The sequence below is a fragment of the Bufo gargarizans genome, chromosome 6 (assembly GCF_014858855.1).
Source record: "Bufo gargarizans isolate SCDJY-AF-19 chromosome 6, ASM1485885v1, whole genome shotgun sequence".
NCBI classification, from domain to species: Eukaryota; Metazoa; Chordata; class Amphibia; order Anura; family Bufonidae; genus Bufo; species Bufo gargarizans.
This window is the reverse complement of record NC_058085.1, coordinates 238,004,884-238,028,045: the sequence shown is the minus strand read 5'-3', so window position 1 is coordinate 238,028,045 and position 23,162 is coordinate 238,004,884. Positions and strand designations below refer to the sequence as shown.

The window sequence follows — 23,162 nt, the reverse complement described above, 5'->3', positions numbered from 1 at the left end:
CCTCTGCTGCGAAGCTCCTTATGTCCATCAGACAGGGTTCACGATCCGTAGCTGAATACGCCATTGAGTTTTGTACCCTGGCAGCAGAGGTGGGCTGGAATAATGAGGCTCTGGTCGCTGCTTTCTCTCATGGTCTCTCGGATGCCTTGAAGGATGAGGTTGCAGCTAAGGACCTACCTGTGGAGCTCGAGTCTCTTATTTCTTTCCTGATTTTGGTTGACACCAGACTCAGGGAGAGACCTTCCTTTCAGGAGAGCCTGTGGAGGCCTTCTAACAGACTGGCGCCTACGTTTGCTGTCCCACCCGTGCCTCCCTCTCCTCCCACGCCTCCTGGGGATGACTTGTCTGGGGGTGAACCCATGCAGCTGGGGTTTGCTCGCCTGTCCGAGGGGGAGAGGGTACTCCGGAGACGCGAGGGCCGATGCATGTACTGTGGTCTCGGTGGGCATTTTCGGTTGGCATGCCCGAACCGTCCGGGAAACGCTCGCACCTGAGATCCTGTCGGGGGCAGATCTTGGGTGGAGTCTCCTCGTCCCCGGTTTCCCGTGTTGACAAACCACTGATTACTGTTGTCCTCTCCTGGGTCGGGGGCTCGGTGACGACCCAGGCGTTGGTGGACTCTGGTGCTGGTGGTTTGTTCATTGATAGTGTGTTCGCTGCCGCCAATTCCATTCCTCTGCAGCCTCGACGTTCCCCACTGGCTCTTGAGGCGATAGACGGCAGACCCCTTCTGCCGCCACACGTGACTCATGAGACCCTTCCAGTGGGGATGGCCATTGGTGCCGTTCACAGAGAGTCGGTCTGTCTCCAGGTTATTTCGTCTCCACACTACTCGGTGGTCTTGGGGTACCCCTGGCTCCAGAAGCATAATCCGACTTTCGATTGGAAATCGTCCGAGATCCTCTCGTGGTCACCGCAGTGTGGGGCTAGTTGCATCCATGGGCCTGTCAAGTTGCTGTGTACTTCCTCGGACTCTCTGTTGCCTCCTGAATACGAGGAGTACCGGGATGTATTCGATAAGGTGCGTGCGGTTGCCCTACCTCCGCACCGCCCATACGATTGTGCCATAGAGTTACAATCTGGTGCCGTTCCTCCTCGTGGCAAAGTCTATCCACTGTCTGTAGCGGAGAATGAGGCCATGGAGGAGTACGTGAGGGAGGCGCTTTCACGCAGACACATTCGCAAATCCTCGTCCCCGGCAGGGGCTGGATTTTTCTTTGTGAAAAAGAAGGGCGGTGAGTTGAGGCCTTGCATCGATTACAGGGGTCTCAATCGCATCACGATCAAGAACGCTTACCCGATACCCTTGATTTCCGAGCTGTTCGATCGCCTCAAAGGGGCCACGGTCTTTACCAAACTCGACCTGAGGGCGGCATATAACCTGGTAAGGATCAAGGCGGGCGATGAGTGGAAGACCGCGTTTAACACCAGGACCGGTCATTATGAATCCTTGGTTATGCTCTTTGGGTTGTGCAATGCGCCCGCAGTCTTCCAGGAATTCATCAACGATGTTTTCCGTGACCTGTTGCAGCAGTGTGTGGTGGTCTATTTGGATGACATCTTGGTATATTCTGAATCCATGGAGGCCCACATTCTGGATGTCAGACGAGTGTTGCAACGGTTACGAGAGAACAAGCTGTTCGGTAAGCTTGAGAAATGCGAATTTCACCGATCCCAGGTAACCTTCTTAGGTTACATCATTTCCGCTGAGGGGTTCTCCATGGATCCTGAAAAGGTTTCGGCTGTCTTACAGTGGCCCCAGCCCAGTGGTCTTCGTGCCCTGCAGCGCTTTTTGGGCTTCGCCAATTATTATCGGAAGTTCATCAGGGACTTTTCCATGCTAGCCAAGCCTCTCACGGATCTGACCAGGAGGGGCAGTAATCCCCAGGTCTGGCCGCCCGAGGCCATCCGAGCTTTTGAGGCTCTAAAGTCCGCCTTTGTGTCGGCTCCGATTCTGTCGCATCCCAACCCTGGGTTGCCGTTTGTCCTCGAGGTGGACGCGTCTGAGACGGGAGTAGGCGCCCTCCTGTCTCAGCGTAGAACACCAGAGGGTCCTCTGCTTCCTTGTGGGTTTTACTCCCGGAAACTGTCTTCCGCGGAGTGCAACTATCAGATTGGTGACAGGGAGTTATTGGCCATCGTGCAGGCCCTTAAAGAATGGAGGCACTTGCTCGAGGGCTCGGTGGTTCTGGTTCTCATCCTGATGGACCACAAGAATCTGACCTACCTCTCTGAGGCCAAGAGATTGACACCACGTCAGGCCAGATGGGCTCTGTTCTTGTCACGTTTTAATTACGTGGTCTCCTACCTACCCGGTTCCAAGAACATCAGAGCGGATGCCTTATCACGGCAGTACTCCGAGCTGTCCGGGGAGGAGTCGATTCCGACTTCGGTCATACCTCCGAATCAGATCCTGGCCGCCATTCGCACCAGCCTGACCTCTCCCCTGGGTGAGCAGATTTTGGCGGCTCAATCTGGTGCTCCCTCTGGGAGACCCAACGGCAGGTGTTTTGTGCCTGAGGAGTTGCGCACTCGGTTGTTGCGAACCTACCATAACTCCAAGGCCGCGGGGCATCCTGGAAAGAATCAGCTGTCCTGGGCTGTTTCACGTCTGTTCTGGTGGCCTTCTCTACGTTCCGACATCGTCGCATATGTAGCGGCATGCTCCGTTTGTGCCCAGAGTAAGTCCCCTCTGCACCTTCCGTTGGGCCTTTTGCAACCCATAGCCACCGGGGAGCGTCCATGGTCACACCTGGGGATGGATTTCATTGTGGACCTCCCTGCATCCCGAGGCCATACGGTCATTCTCATGATAGTGGATCGGTTTTCCAAAATGTGCCACTGTGTACCTCTCAAGAAGTTACCCTCTGCACAAGAGTTGGCCTCGATTTTTGCCAGGGAGGTCTTCCGGTTGCACGGTTTGCCCAAGGAGATTGTGTCGGATCGGGGGAGTCAGTTTGTGTCCAGGTTCTGGCGCGCCTTTTGCTCCCAGTTGGGGATTCATCTCTCTTTCTCATCGGCCTACCACCCTCAGTCCAATGGGGCCGCAGAACGATCCAATCAGGCCTTGGAGCAATTCCTTCGTTGCTATGTCTCCGATCACCAAGACAATTGGGTTGACCTCCTGCCTTGGGCTGAGTTTGCCAGGAACACGGCGGTGAACTCTTCCTCTGGGACGTCTCCCTTCATGGCCAATTATGGGTTCCAACCTGCCGTGTTACCAGAGGTATTCTCTCCCCAGGATATTCCGGCTGTGGAGGATCACCTTTCCGTCCTACGTGCTTCTTGGGTACAGATCCAGAGGTCCCTTGAGGTCTCTGCGCAGCGCCAGAGACTCCAGGCTGATCGCAGACGAGCGCCCGCTCCTTCCTACCAGGTCGGAGACCGCGTATGGTTGTCCACCCGCAACCTCAACCTTCGAGTGCCCACTCCCAAGCTGGCGCCTCGCTTTGTTGGTCCCTTCCGAGTGCTTCGCAGGGTAAACCTGGTAGCCTATGCCCTTGTGCTTCCTCCTGGCATGCGGATCTCCAACGTGTTTCATGTCTCCCTGTTGAAGCCACTGGTGTGTAATCGTTTCACTTCCTCGATTCCTCGGCCTCGTCCGGTCCAAGTGGGCAATCGTGAGGAGTATGAGGTGAGCAATATCCTGGACTCACGCCTGGTCCGCGGCCGGGTGCAGTTTTTGGTCCATTGGCGTGGTTATGGTCCAGAGGAGCGTTCCTGGGTTCCCTCCGCAGATGTCCATGCTCCTGCCTTGCTCCGAGCCTTCCACGCACGCTTCCCTCAGAAACCGTTCCTTACTCCGCGGAGGAGGGGCCCTTGAGGGGGAGGTACTGTCATGGTCTTACCTCCTTGCTGTTCTCCTTCGTTTGACATGTGCTGGCGGCCATCTTGGTTTCTGGGTTTCTTGTAGCCTCCCACCCTGCGGCTCCTCCTTCCCACTGGGAGGAGCTGGATGCCTAGCTCATATATATAGGAGGTCTGTGGCTTCAGTTCCCTGCTTGGTCCTCCTGTGCTCACATGCTTCTAAGACAGCTGCTGCTTCTGGTTCCTGATCCTGGCTTCGTCTGACTACCCTGCTGATTCCTGATCCTGGCTTCATCTGACTACCCTTCTGGTTCCTGATCTCTGGTTTCGCAAGACCCTGCTTCGGTTTAGCCATCCGTTTGGACTTTTGCCTTACAGCTTTATTTTCAATAAAGCCTTCTTATTTCCACTCATCTCTTGTTGTACGTCTGGTTCATGGTTCCATGACACTTACATAATAGAAACCACCCAAAATGACCCCCTTTTAGAAACTACAAACCTCCAAGGTATTCAAAACAGATTTTTGAAACTTTGTTAACCCTTTAGGTGTTCCACAAGAGTTATTGGCAAATGGAGATGAAATTTTTAAATTAAAATTCTTTGGCAAATTTTCCATTTTAATAAATTTTTTCCAGTAACAAAGCAAGGGATAACAGCCAAACAAAACTCGATATTTATTGCCCTGATTCTGTAGTTTATAGAAACACCCCATATGCGGTCGTAAACTACTGCACGGGCACACGCCAGGGCGCAGAAGGAAAGGAACACCATATGGTTTCTGGAAGGCAGATTTTGTTGGCATTTCCTTGGGGGCTCACCATCATCACTAGATGATGAGGAGGATGTGGATGACCAGAGGAAAGTGGGGTCATCCTCGTCCTCACTGGGGCTCTGGGAGTCGGAGGCAAGCTGGGTGTATGCCTCCTCGGCCGAGAACATCCAGCTGGCCATAGGGAGTGTGTGTGTGCGCGTGGAAAACGTTATTTAGTGTGCGTGTGTGTGGGGGCACGGGTGTTCGCGTACTTTGCCCTAAACCTGACAGGAAAAATAAATAAATAAAAAATCGATCAGGGTGACGCAACAGTCACATTTTTTATTTTATTTTTCCCCGACTATCCCTGCCTAACCTAACCTTTCCCTAAAGTACCTTTTAGTGCCAGATGGCACAGTGGAGGGTCAGAAGGGGGGTGCTGGGTCAGATCCATTGCAGGCTGCTCTCGCTCCCAGGCGCAGAATGGAGGAGGAGAGGAGATCTGGGGGGAGTTAACCCCCTGCCTGTCACCTCTCAGGATGGTGATTGGTTGTGTATTATCACACCACCGATCACCATCCAATTCCGGGTTATCGGGTCACCAGAGACCCGAATAACCAGGTTTGCTGCGATCGCCAATACGGTGATTTCAGCAGGCACTCTGTTCCGATCACCGCTCGGTGGTGATAGTAAATACACAGGACGTACTGGTACATCATGTGTACCAGGGCATCATGACGTCCCCAACAGGTTAAGTAAATAAAAAGTATACATATTAGGTATTGCCGCGTCCATAAGAACCTGCTCTATAAAAATATCACATAAGCTAACCTCTCAGGTGAACACCGTAAAAAATAACAGTGTCAAAAGGCATTTTTTGTCACCTTACATCAGAGAAAGTGTAATAGCAAGCGATCAAAAAGACATATGCACCCCAAAATAGTACCAATCAAACCGTCATCTCATCCCGCAAAAATTATACCCTACCTAAGACAATCACCCAGAAATAAAAAAAAAATATTTGCTCGCAGACTGTGGAGACACTAAATTGTTATTTTTTTGTTTCAAAAATGATATTATTGTGTAAAACTTAAATTTAAAAAAGTATAGATATTAGGTATCTCTGCGTCCATAAGAACCATTTCCAAAATGCTTTATTATGTAAACAACCAAAAAAATATTTGATATTGTCGTGTCCGTAACAACATGCTCTAAAAAAAATACCACATGATCCAACCTGTCAGATGAACATTGTAAATAACAAAAAATAAAACGGTGCCAAAACACCTATTTTTTGTTACCTTGCCTCACAAAAAGTGTAATATAAAGCAACCAAAAAATCATATGTACCCTTAAAAAGTGCCAACAAAACTGCCACCTTATTGCGTAGTTTCCAAAATGGGGTCACTTTTCTACTACAGGTAGATACGGGTGTATCAGGGGGTCTTCAAATGTGACATGGAGTAAAAAAAAACAGTCCAGCAAAATCAGCCTTCCAAAAACCACATGCTGCTCCTTTCCTTCTGCTCCCTGCCGTGCAGTGATGGCCAGTTCGCAGTGTTCGCCAACGAACACATGCGGGCTGCCATCTTAAATCACAAGTCCAGCGATGCACAGGTAAGCCCTTACCTGTGCCTGCGCCACCAGCTGCTCTGAAACAAATGCGGTCGGCACTTTTGTGTAGAGGTTTATCAAAACTGGTGTAAAGTAGAACTGTCTTAGTGGCCAGCAACCAATCAGATTCCTCCTTTCATTTCCCAATGAAGCAGTGAAAAATGAAAAGTGGAATCTGATTGGTTGCTATGGGCAACTAAGCCAGTTCTACTTTACACCAGTTTGATAAATGACATATATAAAGAAAAAAATGACAGTACTCTCCAACACTTTATTCACCCCTGTGGTCGCAATGTTTTCAGCTCATTCACAGTCTTTTTTTCAACCTGTGAACTAAAACGTTGCGACTAGTGCTGACTGAACTTGTGTTTCAATTTTTGCGTACAAGGTTCAGGTGATCTATGAATTCCGTTATGGATTCCGCTACCACAGACCATAAGAGTCCATTCACATGTTCGCAACTATATATTTCTTTTTGTGAGGCAAGGTAACCAAAAAATGGCTGTTCTGGCACAGTTTTTATTTTTTACAGTGTTTACCTGCCAGAGTAGATAATGTTATTTAATGTGATATTTTTATAGAGCAGGCCGTAATGACGTGGCGATACTTAATAATAATAATGATAATAATTTTTAAATTTTATTTTGGATTTACACAATAAATGTTTTTTTTTGTGTCTCCATTTTCTGAAAGCCATATTTTTTATATTATTGGGGCGATTATCATAGGTAAGGTCTCATTTTTTGCGGAATGAGGGGACAGCTTGATTGGTAACTTTGGGTACATACTGTATGACTCTTTTGATCGCTTTTTGTACCATTTTTGGGGGAAGTGAGGTGGGCAAATTTTAAATTCTATCATAGTTTTTTTTTTTTATGGCGTTCACTGTGCAGGAAAAGTAAAATGATGCTTTTATAGATTAGGTAATTACAGACGCGGCGATACCAAACATGTTTAGTACTTACATTTTTTTATTTTTAACCGTTTATATGTGCGAATATAGGAAGAAGTATGTTTTTTTTTGTTTCCCTTCATCCTATGACAGCACCAGGAGAGAAGAATCTACGCTCAGGACAGATATTTAAGAAGGAGGGGCCTCTCCATTCCTCAGTGGTTTTCCTGTCCTGGGAGAGGATTCCTACTAGCATCTGCTGGGGAGTAGTTTCTCTCCAAGTTAACTTGCTGGCTGTACTAGGGAGCGTGCCGGGTGAGTTCCCAGCTACACGCTCCCTGAAGAGGAGAGGGTGTCATACCTCTGGAGGATTCCCGTTCTTTTGTGTCTCCTGCCAGACGCGATCAGCTGCACTGTCGGGGAGGACGGGAGCACAGGTATTGGGAGATAGCGTTTCCCATTTGTAGTATTGCAAGAGCGAGATCTTGCGAGACTTCGTCTCCTACTGCGCTGGAGCTCGGGAGATTTGAATTTTCCGCCACATTAAGCCCAGCTAGAGCAGCTTGTGGATCCTTGCTGGAAGGACCAGCAGATCCAATGCGTGTGTGGACCTCTGTACAGCATGGACGACGCTCGACGTTTTTTCTGTGACATGTGGGTTCATTATGGCATATTGTCTTTTAGTAAAAACCCAGGAAGGTTTCTGCTAAGATTAAACATAAGGAATGTGGAATTTGTAAAGCCAAATTGTCCCCATCCTATGTTAAACTACTCTTTTGCTCGTGCATAGAAAACACTATAGCAGAAGAGTCCCCCTCAATCTATAAATGCATGAAAAGGATGATTAGAGAAGAAGTGGGTAATGCCCTTAAATCCAAAAAAGAAGCCCATAGAAGCAAAGACAGATCCCCTTCTCGGATGTTTCTAGTTCGGATGGAAATACCTTAAAAGAAAGTGGGGAAGTTTTATCCGACTCATCTTCGACTCATGAAGATAGAAGCGGTAGACCATTCTTCCCCATTTAGGGCGTTGATCAACTTTTGAAAGCCGTTAGAGCTACAATGAATATTGAGGGCCCCAAGGAAGTAAGATCAGTACATAATGTAATATTTAAGGGACTGGAAGGGAGAAAAAATTAGTTGGCAAGAACGTGGCAGCTATGATAACGAACGAGTGGGAAAAATCCAGACAAACGTAATTTTATTCCCTCATTGGTTAAGCGCAAATACCCCTTTGACTCTGCGGATTCAGTACTCTGGGATGTTGAACCAAAAATTGACGTGCTGATTGCTAAAGTTTCGCGCAGATCATCTCTTTTGATGACTTAGGGCAGCTTAAGGACACCATGGACAGGAGAGCAGATAGCTTCCTAAGGCGAACATGGGAATCAGCGGGGGCCTCCCTTAAACCTAACATAGCGGCCTCTTGTACTGCTAGGGCCCTTATCTTATGGGTGAAGCAGTTAGAAGACCAAATCAGGGATAAGACTCCTAGGGATCAGTTATTAGAATCTATCCCGGTTATTGCCAAAGCAGCTGACTTTCTGCCGGATGCCTCCGCTGACGCAGTTAGATTGTCTGTCTGCTAGGTCATCTTCCCTGGCTAATTCGTCTCGCAGAGCCCTTTGTCTTAAGAATTGGTCAGGGGACGTGGCATCTAAAAATAGACTTTGTAGTATTCCATGTGAAGGAAAATACTTGTTCTGGTCCTCCTTAGACGATATCCTTGAAAAAGCAGGAGATAGGAAAAAAGGGTTTCCCTCTTCCTTTTGTAAGCAGAATCCCTCCATTTGACAGCATAGAAGATTTTCAGGTACAAAGAAGAGCCCGAATAAGAGAGATTCCAAGTGGAAGTTGTCTTCTTCTAAATCCAAAGGCTTCTTGTTCAGGGGCCATAATCCCGGCTCTACTAAAAAAGACAACCCCCCAATGAAGCCAGGGTGGGAGGAAGTCTGTTCCAGGTACTACCCTTTGGAATCTCCATGGCACCGCAGATCTTCACAAAGCTCTAGCGGAAATGGCTGCTCATATAAGAGAAAAGGACACCTGTTTGTGCCATATCTGGACGATTTCCTGATCATAGCCCAGTCCGAACAAACCTGTCTCACCCAGATAGAACAAGTGATCTGCATTCTGAACTCTCTGGGGTGGATAATCAATGTGGAAAAGTCCAGAATGGTCCCTCAGAAGGTTCAGCAATTCCTGAGCATATTACTGGACTTTACATCTCAGAAATCTCTTCTGCCACCAGAGAAGAGCCAGAGAGTAAGGTCAGTTAGTCGGCCCTTCATATCAGAGGAGTGGACAGGCGGATTTTCTAAATCTCCACAAACTAGACCAGAGAGAGTGGTCTTTGAATCAAGGGGTTTTCTCCCAGCTAGTACAGCTTTGGGATGCCATCGGTGGATCTCTTTGCTACAAGATCCAACAGAAAAGTGGAAAAGTTTTTTTATCTCTTAATCAGAGACCTTCCTTCAGCAGTAGATGTAAATGTGCGACGACCCCCCCCCCCCCCCATGTCGGCGATCGCTGCAAACCGCAGGTCAATTTAGACCTGATGTTTGCGGCTTTAACATGTTGTGGGCAGCAGTGCCATCGGGTCCCTGTCTGGCTGTAGGGGGGACCCGATGGCATGGAAGCTGTGGGAGTAAGGCCGGAAGCTGTGTGAGTAATAGAAACTGTATTACTCATACAGCCAATGCATTCCAATACAGAAGTATTGGAATGCATTGTAAAGGATTAGACCCCGAAAAGTTGAAGTCCCAAAGTGGGACAAAAAAGTAAAGTGAAAAAATAAAGTTTTCCCCCCAAAAAATTTAAAGTTTCAAGTAAAAATAAACAAAAACGTCATTTTCAAACGAACATATCACATGATCTAACCCCTCAGATGAACACCGTAAAAAATAAAAGATAAAAACTGTGCTAAATAAACCAATTTTTTGTCACCTTACTTCACAAAATGTACAACAGCAAGCGATCAAAAAGGCGTATGCCCACCAAAATAGTACCAATCTAACCGTCACCTTATCCCGCAAAAAATGAGCCCCTACCTAAGACAATCGCCCAAAAAATAAAAAAACTATGGCTCAGAATATGGAGACACTAAAACATCATTTTTTAGTTTTAAAAAAGCTGTTATTGAGTAAAACTTACATAAAAAAAAGTATCACATGACCTAACCCCTCAGGTGAATACCGTAAAAAAAGCAATTTTTTTGTAACTTACATCACAAAAAGTGTAATAGCAAGCAATCAAAAAGTCATAGGCACCCCAAAATAGTGCCAATCAAACCATCATCTCATCCCGCAAAAATCATACCTTACCCAAGATAATCGCCCAAAAACTGAAAAAAATATGGCTCTCAGACTATGGAGACACAAAATGAAATCATTGTGTAAAACGTACATGAATAAAAAAAATAGTATACATATTAGGTATCGCCGCGTCTGTGACAACCTGCTCTATAAAAATACCACATGATCTAACCTGTCAGATGAATGTTGTAAATAACAAAAAATGGTGCCAAAACAGCTACAGTATTTCTTGTTACCTTGCCTCACAAAAAGTGTAATATAGAGCAACCAAAAATCATATGTACCCTAAACTAGTACCAACAAAACTGCCACCCTATCCCGTAGTTTCTAAAATGAGGTCACTTTTTTGGAGTTTCTACTCTAGGGGTGCATCAGGGGGGCTTTAAATGGGACATGGTGTCAAGAAAACAGTCCAGCAAAATCTGCCTTCCAAAAACCGTATAGCATTCCTTTCCTTCTGCGCCCTGCCGTGTGCCCGTACAGCGGTTTACGACCACATATGGGGTGTTTCTGTAAACTACAGAATCAGAGCCATAAATATTGAATTTTGTTTGGCTGTTAACCTTTGCTTTGTAACTGGAAAAAAATTATTAAAATGGAAAATCTGCCAAAAAAGTGAAATTTTGAAACTGGATCTCTATTTTCTATTAATTCTTGTGGAACACCTAAAGGGTTAACGACGTTTGTAAAAATCAGTTTTGAATACCTTGAGGGGTGTAGTTTCTAGAATCGAGTCATTTTTGGGTGGTTTCTATTATGTAAGCCTCACAAAGTGACTTCAGACCTGAACTGATCCTTAAAAAGTGGGTTTTTGACAATTTTATGAAAAATAACAAGATTTGCTTCTAAACTTCTAAGCCATGTAACGTCCCCAAAAAATTCAATGTTAGTCCCATAATTATCCAAACATGATGTAGACATATGGGGAATGTAAAGTAATAACTATTTTTGTAGGTATTAGGCTACTTTCACACTAGCGTTCGATCGGATCCGTTCTGAACGGATCCGATCATATTAATGCAGACGGAGACTCCATTCAGAACGGATCCGTCTGCATTAAAATGGCAAAAAAAAAGCTAAGTGTGAAAATAGCCTCGTACGGATCCGTCCAGACTTTCAATGTAAAGTCAATGGGGGACGGATCTGCTTGAAGATTGAGCCATATTGTGGCATCTTCAAACGGATCCGTCCCCATTGACTTACATTGTAAGTCTGGACGGATCCGCACGCCTCCGCACGGCCAGGCGGACACCTGAACGCTGCAAGCAGCGTTCAGCTGTCCGCCTGTCCGTGCGGAGGCGAGCGGAGCGGAGGCTGAACGCCGCCAGACTCTGAGCGGATCCGCTCCATTCAGACTGCATCAGGGCTGGACGGAGGCGTTCGGGTCCGCTCGTGAGCCCCTTCAAACGGAGCTCACGAGCGGACAGCCGAACGCTAGTGTGAAAGCAGCCTTACTATGTATTATAGAAGTAGAGAAATTGAAATTTGGAAATTTTGCAAATGTTTCAAAAATTTTTGTAAATTTTGTATTTTTTTTTTTATAAATTGACTCCATTTTACCAGTGTCATGAAGTACAATATGTGATGAAATAACAATCTCAGAATATCCTGGATAAGTCAAAGCGTTTTAAAGTTCTCACCACTTAAGGTGACACTGGTCAGATTTGCAAAAAATGGCCTGGTCCCTAAGGTGAAATATGGCTGTGTCCTTACGGAGTTAATCTCCAGGTTTCTCAAGAAGATAAGGGTTATCATGATAGTACCTTTTTGGCCCCGTCGTGCTTGGTTCGTGTGGCTGAGGCTTCTCTCAGTCAGGGAACCTTGGGTGCTATCAGAGGTCCCGGACTTATTAAGCCAGGGACCAGTCATCCACCCTTCGGTAAAGGGCCTTCACTTGACGACCTGGTTTTTGAAAGGTCACTGCTAATGCATAAGGGTTTGTCTGAATCAGTTATTTCCACTCTGTTTAAAAGTAGGAAGCCGGTAACCACCAGGATATATGCTAGAACCTGGGCGGCTTAGGATTTTGCAGTTTCTTCAGGGGGGGGTTAGAGAAAGGCCTTTCCCTTAGTACTTTAAAGCTATAAGCGTTCTGTTTGATGTTAGGTTGGCTGTTCATCCCCTTATCATAAGATTTTGTAAAGCAATAGCAAGGGACATGCCGACTAGGGTTTTACAGGTTCCTCCCTGGGACCTAAATCTAGTACTGCAGAGTATGATGAAAGGACCCTGTGAACCTATTTCTGAGATTTCTATCAGAATGTTGACCCTTAAATGTGACTTTTTGGTGGCAATTACGTCAGCTAGAGGGATAGGGGAGATCCAGGCCTTGTTAATCAATCCCCCATATACTTCCATCCAGGAGGATAGAATTGTCCTTAGACCAGACCCAGCCTTCCTTCCCCTTGTCTAACTTCTATAAGTCTCAAGAGGTAATTCTCCCTTCCTTCGGTACCAACCCCAGGTGTCAGAAGGAGTTGGAATTTAGTTACAAGGTACTTGTGTTTTCTAGCTTACCTGGATGCTACTAGGGATTGGAGAAAGTCAGGTGCCTTGTTTGTTCAATATTCAGGTCGTAATAAAGATGAGGCTGCCAGCAAAAGTTCCATAGCCAGGTGGATTAAACAGGCTATCTGCCCAGCTTATGTTTCCTTACAGAAACCAGTGCCTAAGGGTTGGATGGCGCACTCCACAAGATCGGTATATACTTAGTGGGCAGAGAGAGCAGATCTCTCCTGGTGCTGTCATAGGACGAAGGGAAAAATTATAAATACTCTTATCGGTAATTTGATTTTCCAAAGTCCATGACCGCACCCTTATATTTCCTTCCTTGGTTTGGTGTTGGTGATGGTTCTTGGTTATGGTACACAGGGTGCGCAGAGAAAAAAAAAAAAAAAAAATTTAAATTAATTAAACAAAATGGATTTGGATGGTTATCGGGGATGCTCTCTTTTGTCTCTGAAGACCACTGAGGAATGGAGAGGCCCCTCTTTCTTCAATATCTGTGGGTTTCCTGTCCTGGGCGGAGGATCCTCTCTCCTGGTGCTGTCAAGGACTCTGGAAAATCAAATTACCGGTAAGAGTAATTATCTTCTTTTTTTTTTTGTCTTCACTTTTTTTTTTGTCTTCACTTTTTTGACCCAGAGCCACTTGGTTCTCGCAGATCCAGTGGGTCTGATGGTTTACAATATACTGCAGTATAGTCTACTGCAGTGTATTTTCAATTACACTTAGCCTAATGCAGGAGCCTGGTCAGGCTCGGATATATCGCAGAAAGCCGGATGCCTGTGAAGGCGTCCGGTTGACATGGTAACCATCGGGACGCTGCCACAGCAGCACAGCAGCCCGATGGTTAGTCCCTTCCATACAGCAGGCCCTAAGGACCGCGGCATGGAAGGGGTTAAACGGCCGGCATGGGTGCCAGCCTTGAGAAAGGCTCATGTTGAGCCGAAACGTCACTTTTTTGCTGCCACCACATGGGTGAATAAACACAACTTGCTGTTTTACTGAAGAAACCGTTTGGAGTGCAGTCTGATTTTTTTTCATTATATGGCATCTGGATGTACAAGTATGTCCATTTGTGGCAAGGGGTTAATGCACATGCTGACACACACTTCACTTGCACTCTAGCATCAAACAGGCTAACTTCTAGCATCCTGGTATTCAAAGGCTTAGCTAAAAGATACTTTGTGTACAGTGCTTTAAAGTGTTACAAAAAAGGTTAAAATGATGGCATAAACATAAGGCAAACCCGTTATAGAAATTCAAAGAGCTAAAATAAAATAATTACAGACCTCTTACTATCTAAACTGGTTAAAGATCCACAGAGGAGAGCTGATGTAATTTTGATGTATCTACAAAGCTGGTTTGCAGCTCTTGAGTCAGACCACATCTGTATCTTGATATGAGATTTTTAAAGGGTCTCAGACAGACTCCATCAACCCTCCCCATGTGAGAGAAGTATAGCTAATCAAAAGGAAATACAGTTGCAAGACATCATTTTTATCTATACCATGTCTTCTCGTAGGAACCTACAGACAGTTAATATGTCAAGTTTTCCAGCATATTTTACCAATCTATGCACACTGAACATGAAATAGTAATAATTCGAACCAAATATATTCAATTCTAATGTTTCCTAAGGCCAATAATCCTGGTGCTTGAGACCAGAGACGTGTTGTCATTCCAGAATCACAAATATATAGCAGGGTTATTGAAAACAAGGATTATGACCGATATGGCTTTGAAGTGTTTTCCTTTGATCTTATAGATGACTCCAGCCATTTTCAGAAGCATTGGGTGGGCTGGAGACACTGCAAAGCATGCAAAAAACATTTGGTCTTTTGTAGGTCTTGCCTGCACATTAATTTAACTGCCTCGGAGAGTGATGTTTTAATATGGCCTTTATTCATATGATTAAAACATAATCACTTTTGCAAAATAAAAATAAAAAATAATGTGTTTCTCTTTTCAATAGATAACTTTCCCAAAAACTTGGAGGGACATCTCAATTTATGCCTAGATTATAAAATAGAATATAATGATATCGTACACGGTTATTCTGGAGAACATTCTATCACTTCAACATCAGTCCTTCACAGAAGAGATTTATCTACTGATCCCAATACTTATAAAGAATCTTTATCTGATCAGTCACAAAATGATCACCGAGTTACAGGTCATGGAGAGAGTGAAATATTTACATGCTCTGAATGTGGAAAGAATTTTAAGACAAAATGTAGTCTTTATAGACATGAGAAAATGCACAAAAATGAAAGGCCATTTTTATGTTCTGAATGTGGGAAATGTTTTATTCAGAGATCACATCTTGTTCAACATCAGAAAAATCATAGAGGAGAGAAACCATTTTCATGCACTGAATGCGGTAAATGTTTTACCCAGAAATCAAGTCTCAGTGACCACCAGAGAATTCACACAGGAGAGAAGCCATTTTCATGTTTGGAATGTGGTAAATGTTTTACCTATAAATCAAGTCTTGTTGACCATCGACAAACTCACACAGGAGAGAAACCATATTCTTGTAGAGAATGTGGGAAATGTTTTACGAGGAAAACAAATCTTATTGAACATCAGAAAAATCACACAGAAAAGAAGCCATTTTCTTGTTCAGAATGTAAGAAATGTTACTAGACATACTTTCTTATGGGAAATCAAACCAGAACACGAGAAAATCTGTTCTTATTTTCAGGGAGTGGGTAATTTTTCAGAAACAAGACACTAGCCATGTTAAAAGTTTTTTCCAAGACTTTAATATTGATGACCTATCCTTTGGATGGGTATTCCAATGAAAGTTGACGGCATCATGACCATTAGAAGTCCATTATTCATTATGGGTCCATAGAAAAATGTACAAAAAAAGCCAAAGAAAGTGCAACGTTTCAACTACATAGTAGTCTTTTGCAAGCATAATGTGGAGTGAACATTAGAAGTTTATAAAGTGTATATAGCACCTCCCCCAATATTCCTATACCAATAAAGCGTGCAGATTTATCACTATAACACTCACTTATTAAAAATCACCAATACAACGCATTCACCAATACAACGCATTCATTGTCATTACTACTGACCAACCTCAAGAGGTGCATAAAGTGTTACCTCACAGAGGACGGTGGCAAATGGATCCATCACATCATGCACATGGGTCTGGCGTCAGTTCACAGTTTCTCCCTCCTGCATCACGTTCATCCTTAGTGAGTGACGTATCAACGTCACATAACTTACTTCCAGTCATCTGGCCAGACAGCTCACTTCCACCTGACCTTACCAAAGCTTTCTGGCCACATGCTAAGCAAATCCTGGGAAATACCTTTAATGTGATACCTAGTAAAGCAATCGACACCCACGAAACATGCAGTATGTAACTTGTGTCTTCATCAACGTAAAATACAGTACAAGTGGAGCTTTAAAATACAAGTGATGATGCAATGACCACAGATAAATTATAATAAACATTACATAATGGTGGTATAGTGTATATACAGACAATATATATACAGTACATTTAAACTCATTAGGTAAATGAACCAAAAAATGCTAATTTCGTTTCAGTATTTCTATTTTCTATTAAAGTGACTCCCAAGATTTCAACGCTCTTAGTCCATTTATAAAAGATTAGAGAGGATGTACAGGATTAGAAAAAGTATGGTACTGCAGTTTTGCGGGATTGCAGTTTATCCCTCTTTACAAGAAGCAGTAACTGATGGCTGCATGTATACACAGCGTTTGGCACTCACAGGTGAAAGTGGAAGGGTGAGCAGTCCTCTTAAATACAGAGCACTTATAACAGTCCACTTTATTTTTTGTTAAGCTCTGTTAGCTAAATATCTGTAAAGAATAAATCAAGGCAACTGGACTTGCTGTAGATTTCTTGAAAACATTTCACTCGTTCTTCCAACGAGATTTCTCAATTCTGAGTGACTGTACAAGAATTCTCTGGGAATAAATATGTAACTGAATCAACATCTGGTAATTATACCCAGCATAGGGTCAGAGGTCATTATACCCAGCATGGGGTCAAAGGTGTTGATTCAATTATCCTAATCGGAGTCTGTAGGTGATAATGACCTCCCAGAAAATGGTGTCAAGACAGCATTGTATGTGGCAGACAATAGATGTCTAAACTCCCCCCCCCCCCCCCCCCGCCTCTATTCAAGCTTGGCTTCTCCATTTACAATGCTGTCTTGACACCTTTTTCTGAGAGGTCATTATCACCTCCTGACTCAAATTAGGATAATGGGATCAACACCTTTGACCCCATGCTGGGTATAATGACCTCTGACCCCATGCTGGGTATAATTGCCAGATGTTAATTCAGTTACATATTTATTCCTAGAGAATTCTTGTACAGTCACTCAGAATTGAGAAAGCTTGTTGGAAGAATGAGTGAGACGTCTTCAAGAAATTTACAGTAAGTCCAGTTGCCTTGATTTATTCTTTACAGATATACCATGACCTGGATAAATGGGAACCTTCACAGACATCTGTTAGCGAAGTAACTCAATATATTTGGTGCTGTTCTGGCTTATAATCATCAGACCTGTCCTCATAGTATTGGTATGGTGTGATTGCAGATACTATTCTTTATATTATCTTTGCTTGTTTTGTACAATGGTCCAGCCATCTTAACAAAATAGGGAAGTAGATAAAGCTACATGAGTCAGCCACCAGCCGATATCTGTGGTGCTTTTAAGTGCATGGGGTTGTGGTGGATACAGTTGGATGATAAAACAGGTTCAGAAGAATAATGTTGGGGCGAAGAGTGGAGGAGAGTTAGATTAGGGGATGTGATAGACCACTCTAAAAAGATGTGTTTTAGGGAGCACCTAAAACTGTCTATATTGTGAGTTAATTTGAGTGATGGGATAGGGCAACTTGGGAGAATTCTTGAAGATGGGAGTGAGAGGTTAAGATTACGGTGGATGATAGTTGATACAGGAAAACAGTGGTGTCCTTAAGGCAAATAGATTGGAGCATGCTGAGTAGGAGATGGTGGTCTACAGCGTCATATGCTGCAGAGATTAGTCACCATTGCATTTAGCTGTCAGGAAGTCATTTGACAATTTGGTAAGAGCAGTTTCTGTCGACTGTTGAATGCAGAAACCAGATTGTAATGGATCAAGGAGAGAGGTAGTGGATGACACGAGAATAAACCAAGTGCTCTAGAAGTTTAGTGATGGAGGGGAGATTCGAGACCGGTCTGTAGTTAGTTGAGCAGGACAGGTGAAAAGAAGGTTTTATTAATAATTGAGTTATGACAGAATATTTGAAATAGGAGGGGGGAATACCTAAAGAGAGAGGTTGAACATTTTAGTTAGCTTTGTAGTGACAACTGGGGAGAGAGACTGGAGGAGGTGTGAGGGAATATGGTAAGTAGTGCATGTAGTAGGGCAAGAAAAAGAGAGGATACTGGAGATATCTTATGTGACTGGGGTGAATGTGGAAAGTGAACCAGAGCAGATGCACTAGGGAATGGGATCAATGACATTTACTGTCTGGGAGCTAATTTCATGCAGGATGTTTTCAATTTTCTCTTTCAAGTAGGTGGCTGTATCTTCAGTACAGAGGTCTGTAGTAGCCTGCACTTGTGGACTGAGGAGGGAGTGAAACGTTTTTTTTGATTGTTGGATAGTGAGGAAATCAGGGTTGTGAAATCTGTCTGTTTGGCGGGGTGGAGATCTGAGTTATAAGTCCTCAGCATAACCTTGTAATGGAAGAAATTTTCCAGTGTATGAGTTTTTCTCCATAGGCGTTCAACACTCTTCAACACTCTTGGAGTATTACTGGAGAAAGCGAGTTTGAGTTATGTGACTCAGTTGCTTTCATCTCTGAAGGTACTGAGTGTAGGGGTGCTACTTCATCCATGGTGCTTCTGAGCGTGGCATTATAGTGTTTTACAACCAGATCAAGACAGGAGATAGGGGATAATGATGACTGAAGAGTGTCTATAAGTTTGAGGGTCAATGGCATGTAGATTTCTGAATGTGATAAGTAGGAGTGTGCTGAGTTGGATGAGAATTTGAGTTAGTAAAGTCAAAAAACGAGCAGAGATGTAAGAAGACCAGGACATGTTAACATCTTCATGTGTCTGAGAGTTAGAAAGTTGTGAAGATTACAGATCTGCTTTAATACTTGAAGCTGTTTCTTATGAATCCTATATGTCAAAAAATATCTGATTATACAAATTATGGTAGATTCTGCTGATCTATTCCTCAGTTTCTTAAAGGATTTCAACAGATGTGATGTTCCTTGTCATACATCATGCCCAGTTCAGATTAAATTGTCTATACACGCATACTACAGTATATATTCAATATTAAAACTTTAGCATTAAGGTTACTTGTATAATATGAGTGCCCATGGTGTTACCCTTCTAATGATTGTAATAATGATATTAAAAGTAGATCAGCTATCTGCTTGGCTATCTCCAGCGCTCCCATAGAAATGAATGGCGCAATGGCGCACATTTCAGACCAGCCACTGCATCCATATCAGGGGGCACCACTGGCTATGGGGATCCCATTCTCATAATCCGTGGGGAGTCCCAGCGGTAGCCCCCACAGATCTAACAGCTGTACCTTGCCAAATAGCCTACTATTGATCTCTGCTTTATAAATTATGTTCTTTGCAACAAAAAAAAAAGGCAATAGTGAAATTTGTTTTTGTTTTTTCTACAGATAAGTTTGCCAAAAACTTAGAAGAACATCTTTTTTCTCCAGATCATAAAGTAGAATTTACACAAGATCATTCTCAAGAACATTTCATTACCTCGAAGGAAACCTCTGTTCCACACACATATTTTTCTACTGATACCAGTAACCACAAAGAATCTTCATCTGATCAATCACTGAATGATCAACAAGTTATAGGCCATGGATATGGTAAAATATTTACATGTTCTGAATGTGGGAAGAATTTTAAGACTAAATGTAGTCTTTGTAGACATAAGAGAATTCACAAAAATGAAAGGCCGTTTTTGTGCTCTGAATGTGGGAAATGTTTTATTCAGAAATCCCATCTTGTTCAACATCAGAAAAATCACAGAGGAGAGAAACCATTCTCATGCCCCGAGTGTGGGAAATGTTTTACTCAGAAATCAAGTCTCAGTGACCACCAGAGAATGCACACAGGAGAGAAGCCATTTTCGTGTTTGGAGTGTGGGAAATGTTTTACCTATAAATCAAGTCTTGCTGACCATCGAAGAATTCACACAGGGGAGAAACCTTTTTCATGTTCAGAGTGTGGAAAAAGTTTCACCAGGAAATCTAATCTTGTTGAACATCAGAAAAACCACACAGGGGATAAGCCATTTTCATGTCCAGAATGTGAGAAATGTTTTACCCAGAAGGCCTATCTTTTGAAACATCAGACAATTCACTCAAGAGAGAATTTGTTTTCATGTTCAGAATGTAGGAAATGTTTTACTGTTGAGTCGCATCTTGTTGCTCATCAGAGAAGTCACAGAGGGGAGAATATGCAGAATGTTTTACAGTAATATCAGCCATTGTTACACATAAGAATCAATCAACACGCAATAATGAAGCAGTGTATTTGTTCACCCTGCAACAAATGCTTTCACCCACAATCAATAACTGCAATTCAAAACTACATGTGCTTGTACAATAAGTTACTGCACTTATGATGGAGTTTTTTGCCACTCAGCCTTGGGAATAATACTGTATATTTCAAAGGAAAAAGCATTAAGTGAAAAAACACCAATTTGTGTGACTCTTGCTAATGAAAAGCAGAGTATCTCCTATGATGACTTTTATGCATTTTTTACATAAAGATCAAAGTCTTTTTGGTAGATTTTACTTTTTTTTTCTGTTTGTGCAAAATCTACTGTAGCTGAAAAATCATTAAAATGACAAGAACTAGATGGTGTGTCAGTGTTGATAAATTTACATATAGATGTTAATGCTCAGTAGGTTTATATTGTAACTTTTATGAAAAAAGGGAACAAACAGAAGGCAGTAAAAAAAAAAATCTATGATTGCCACTCACTGAGCGTCAGTAACTGATATGACTAAAAGACAGTAAATGCTATGTTAAGTACCATATTTGAAGAGATTAAGATTTTAAAATCAGCTCCATAGATGTATTGAAGAATTTGCTTAATCGGCATGTACAGTCATGCGAAAAAGTAAAAACACCCCATGTGAAGTTTATGGACATATAAATATTTGATTTACTTTCAAACAGCCAAAAAATTATAGAAGTGATTTAACTGAACAAAATGCACTAATCAAAGGGGTTATCTAGGGCCCTTATAGATAGGCCATCAGGATTGAATGGGGGGGGGGGGGAGTCTGACAATAAACTGTTAAAAGGGGCAACGGAACGCCAGCAAGCGCCATGTCCATTCATTCATTGTTTACAAAGTACAGTTCCTTACTTTTAGTAGTGGCTGTGTCTGGTATAAGACCCCAGTCCCATTCACTTTATGTCACGGAAGGTGAACAGGAAACAAGACAATGCAAAATGAATATGACTCACTGGATCCAAAACTAAGGAACAAAAGGGAGACCCCTGCATAAGACCTGGCACTCTCCCTGACTGCTCAGCCTATGCGAAAATCCCAATGGTGGATGATCGCATATCCACGTACCTCGACTATATACCACCTGAACACCCTACAATAGTGAGGGGACACGACCACCGGCTCCCTACTCTAGACACGGAGGGAGTCAGGGTCACCTGGGATCCAGCTAACAGAAAATCACAAATAAATGTACAGCACTTAACTTGTTGAAGGCTGGAAAATAGGATCAGCATGCACACACACTCCAGGAAGTTGTATAAGCCGCACACTAATGCATTATGGGGAGGAATTTAAAGGGATACAATCAGTCCAACTACATGACAGCTGAGAGAGGCTAACGAGATGAGGAACTGAAATTCAAAACAAAGAAAACTCAAGGAGGAGGTTCTGAAAGGTTTCTGTCAGAGCTTCTCAGCTGTCTGGTTGTGACAGTACCCCTCCCTCTACGAGTGGACTCCGGACACTCAGAGCCCACCTTCTCAGGATGGGACCTATGGAAAGCCCTGATGAGACAAGTGGCCTTAATGTCCGTCACTGGGACCCACATCCTCTCCTCAGGACCATAACCCTCCCAATGAACGAGGTACTGGAGAGAACCGCGGACAAGACTAGAATCCACAATCCTAGAGACCTGAAATTCAAGATTCCCATCAACCATAATCGGAGGAGGAGGCAAAGGCGAGGGTACAATGGGTTGAACATAAGGTTTCAATAAGGACTTATGAAAAACATTATGGATCTTCCAAGTCTGAGGAAGATCAAGATGGTAGGCAACAGGATTGATGACAGACAGGATTTTGTAAGGCCCAATAAACCTAGGACCCAACTTCCAGGAGGGAACCTTCAATTTGATATTCTTGGTAGACAACCACACCAGATCACCAACATTCAGGTCCGGACCAGGCACACGTCTCTTATCTGCCACACGCTTATATCTCTCACTCATGCTCTTTAGATTATCCTGAATCTTTTGCCAAATAGAAGACAAAGACGAGGAGAATCTGTCCTCATCAGGTAAACCAGAAGACCCCTCTCCCGAGAAAGTCCCAAACTGCGGATGAAACCCATATGCACCAAAAAATGGTGACTTATCAGAGGACTCCTGACGATGGTTATTTAAAGCAAACTCAGCAAGGGACAAAAAAGAACACCAATCCTCCTGATTCTCTGCCACAAAACAGTGCAGATATGTCTCCAGATTCTGATTGACGCGCTCTGTCTGGCCATTCGACTGCGGGTGGAAAGCAGAAGAGAATGACAACCGAACCCCCAAGCGAGAACAGAAAGCCTTCCAGAATCTGGAAGCAAACTGCGTGCCCCTATCAGAGACTATATCTGAAGGAATACCATGCAATTTGACAATGTGATCAATAAATGCCTGCGCCAGCGTCTTAGCATTGGGCAAACCAGGAAAAGGGATGAAATGCACCATTTTGCTAAAACGGTCCACCACCACCAGAATCACAGTCTTCCCCGAGGAACGAGGCAGGTCCGTTATGAAGTCCATGGACAGATGTGTCCAAGGACGGGAAGGAATGGGTAAGGGAAGGAGAGGACCTGATGGCCGTGAATGAGGAACTTTGGCACGAGCGCAAGTCTCGCAGGCTGCCACAAAACCCTCAACCGACTTACGAAGTGCAGGCCACCAGAATCTCCGAGCGATGAGATCCACTGTGGCTCTTGCCCCCGGGTGCCCAGCAAGGACAGTATCGTGGTGTTCCTT

General features: G+C 43.8%; 1 protein-coding gene across 1 annotated transcript in view; it reads left to right on the top strand.

The window, feature by feature from the left end:
- LOC122941333 (oocyte zinc finger protein XlCOF6-like) overlaps nucleotides 1–20,774 on the top strand; it is a 69,603-nt gene extending 48,829 nt beyond the window's left edge. The window contains exons 7-8 of the mRNA XM_044298470.1: nucleotides 14,855–15,511; nucleotides 19,575–20,774. Coding sequence (XP_044154405.1) covers nucleotides 14,855–15,511; nucleotides 19,575–20,392 — 1,475 coding nt within the window. The 3' untranslated portion in view covers nucleotides 20,393–20,774. The remainder of the gene's footprint in view (nucleotides 1–14,854; nucleotides 15,512–19,574) is intronic.
- Nucleotides 20,775–23,162: the final 2,388 nt, after the last annotated feature.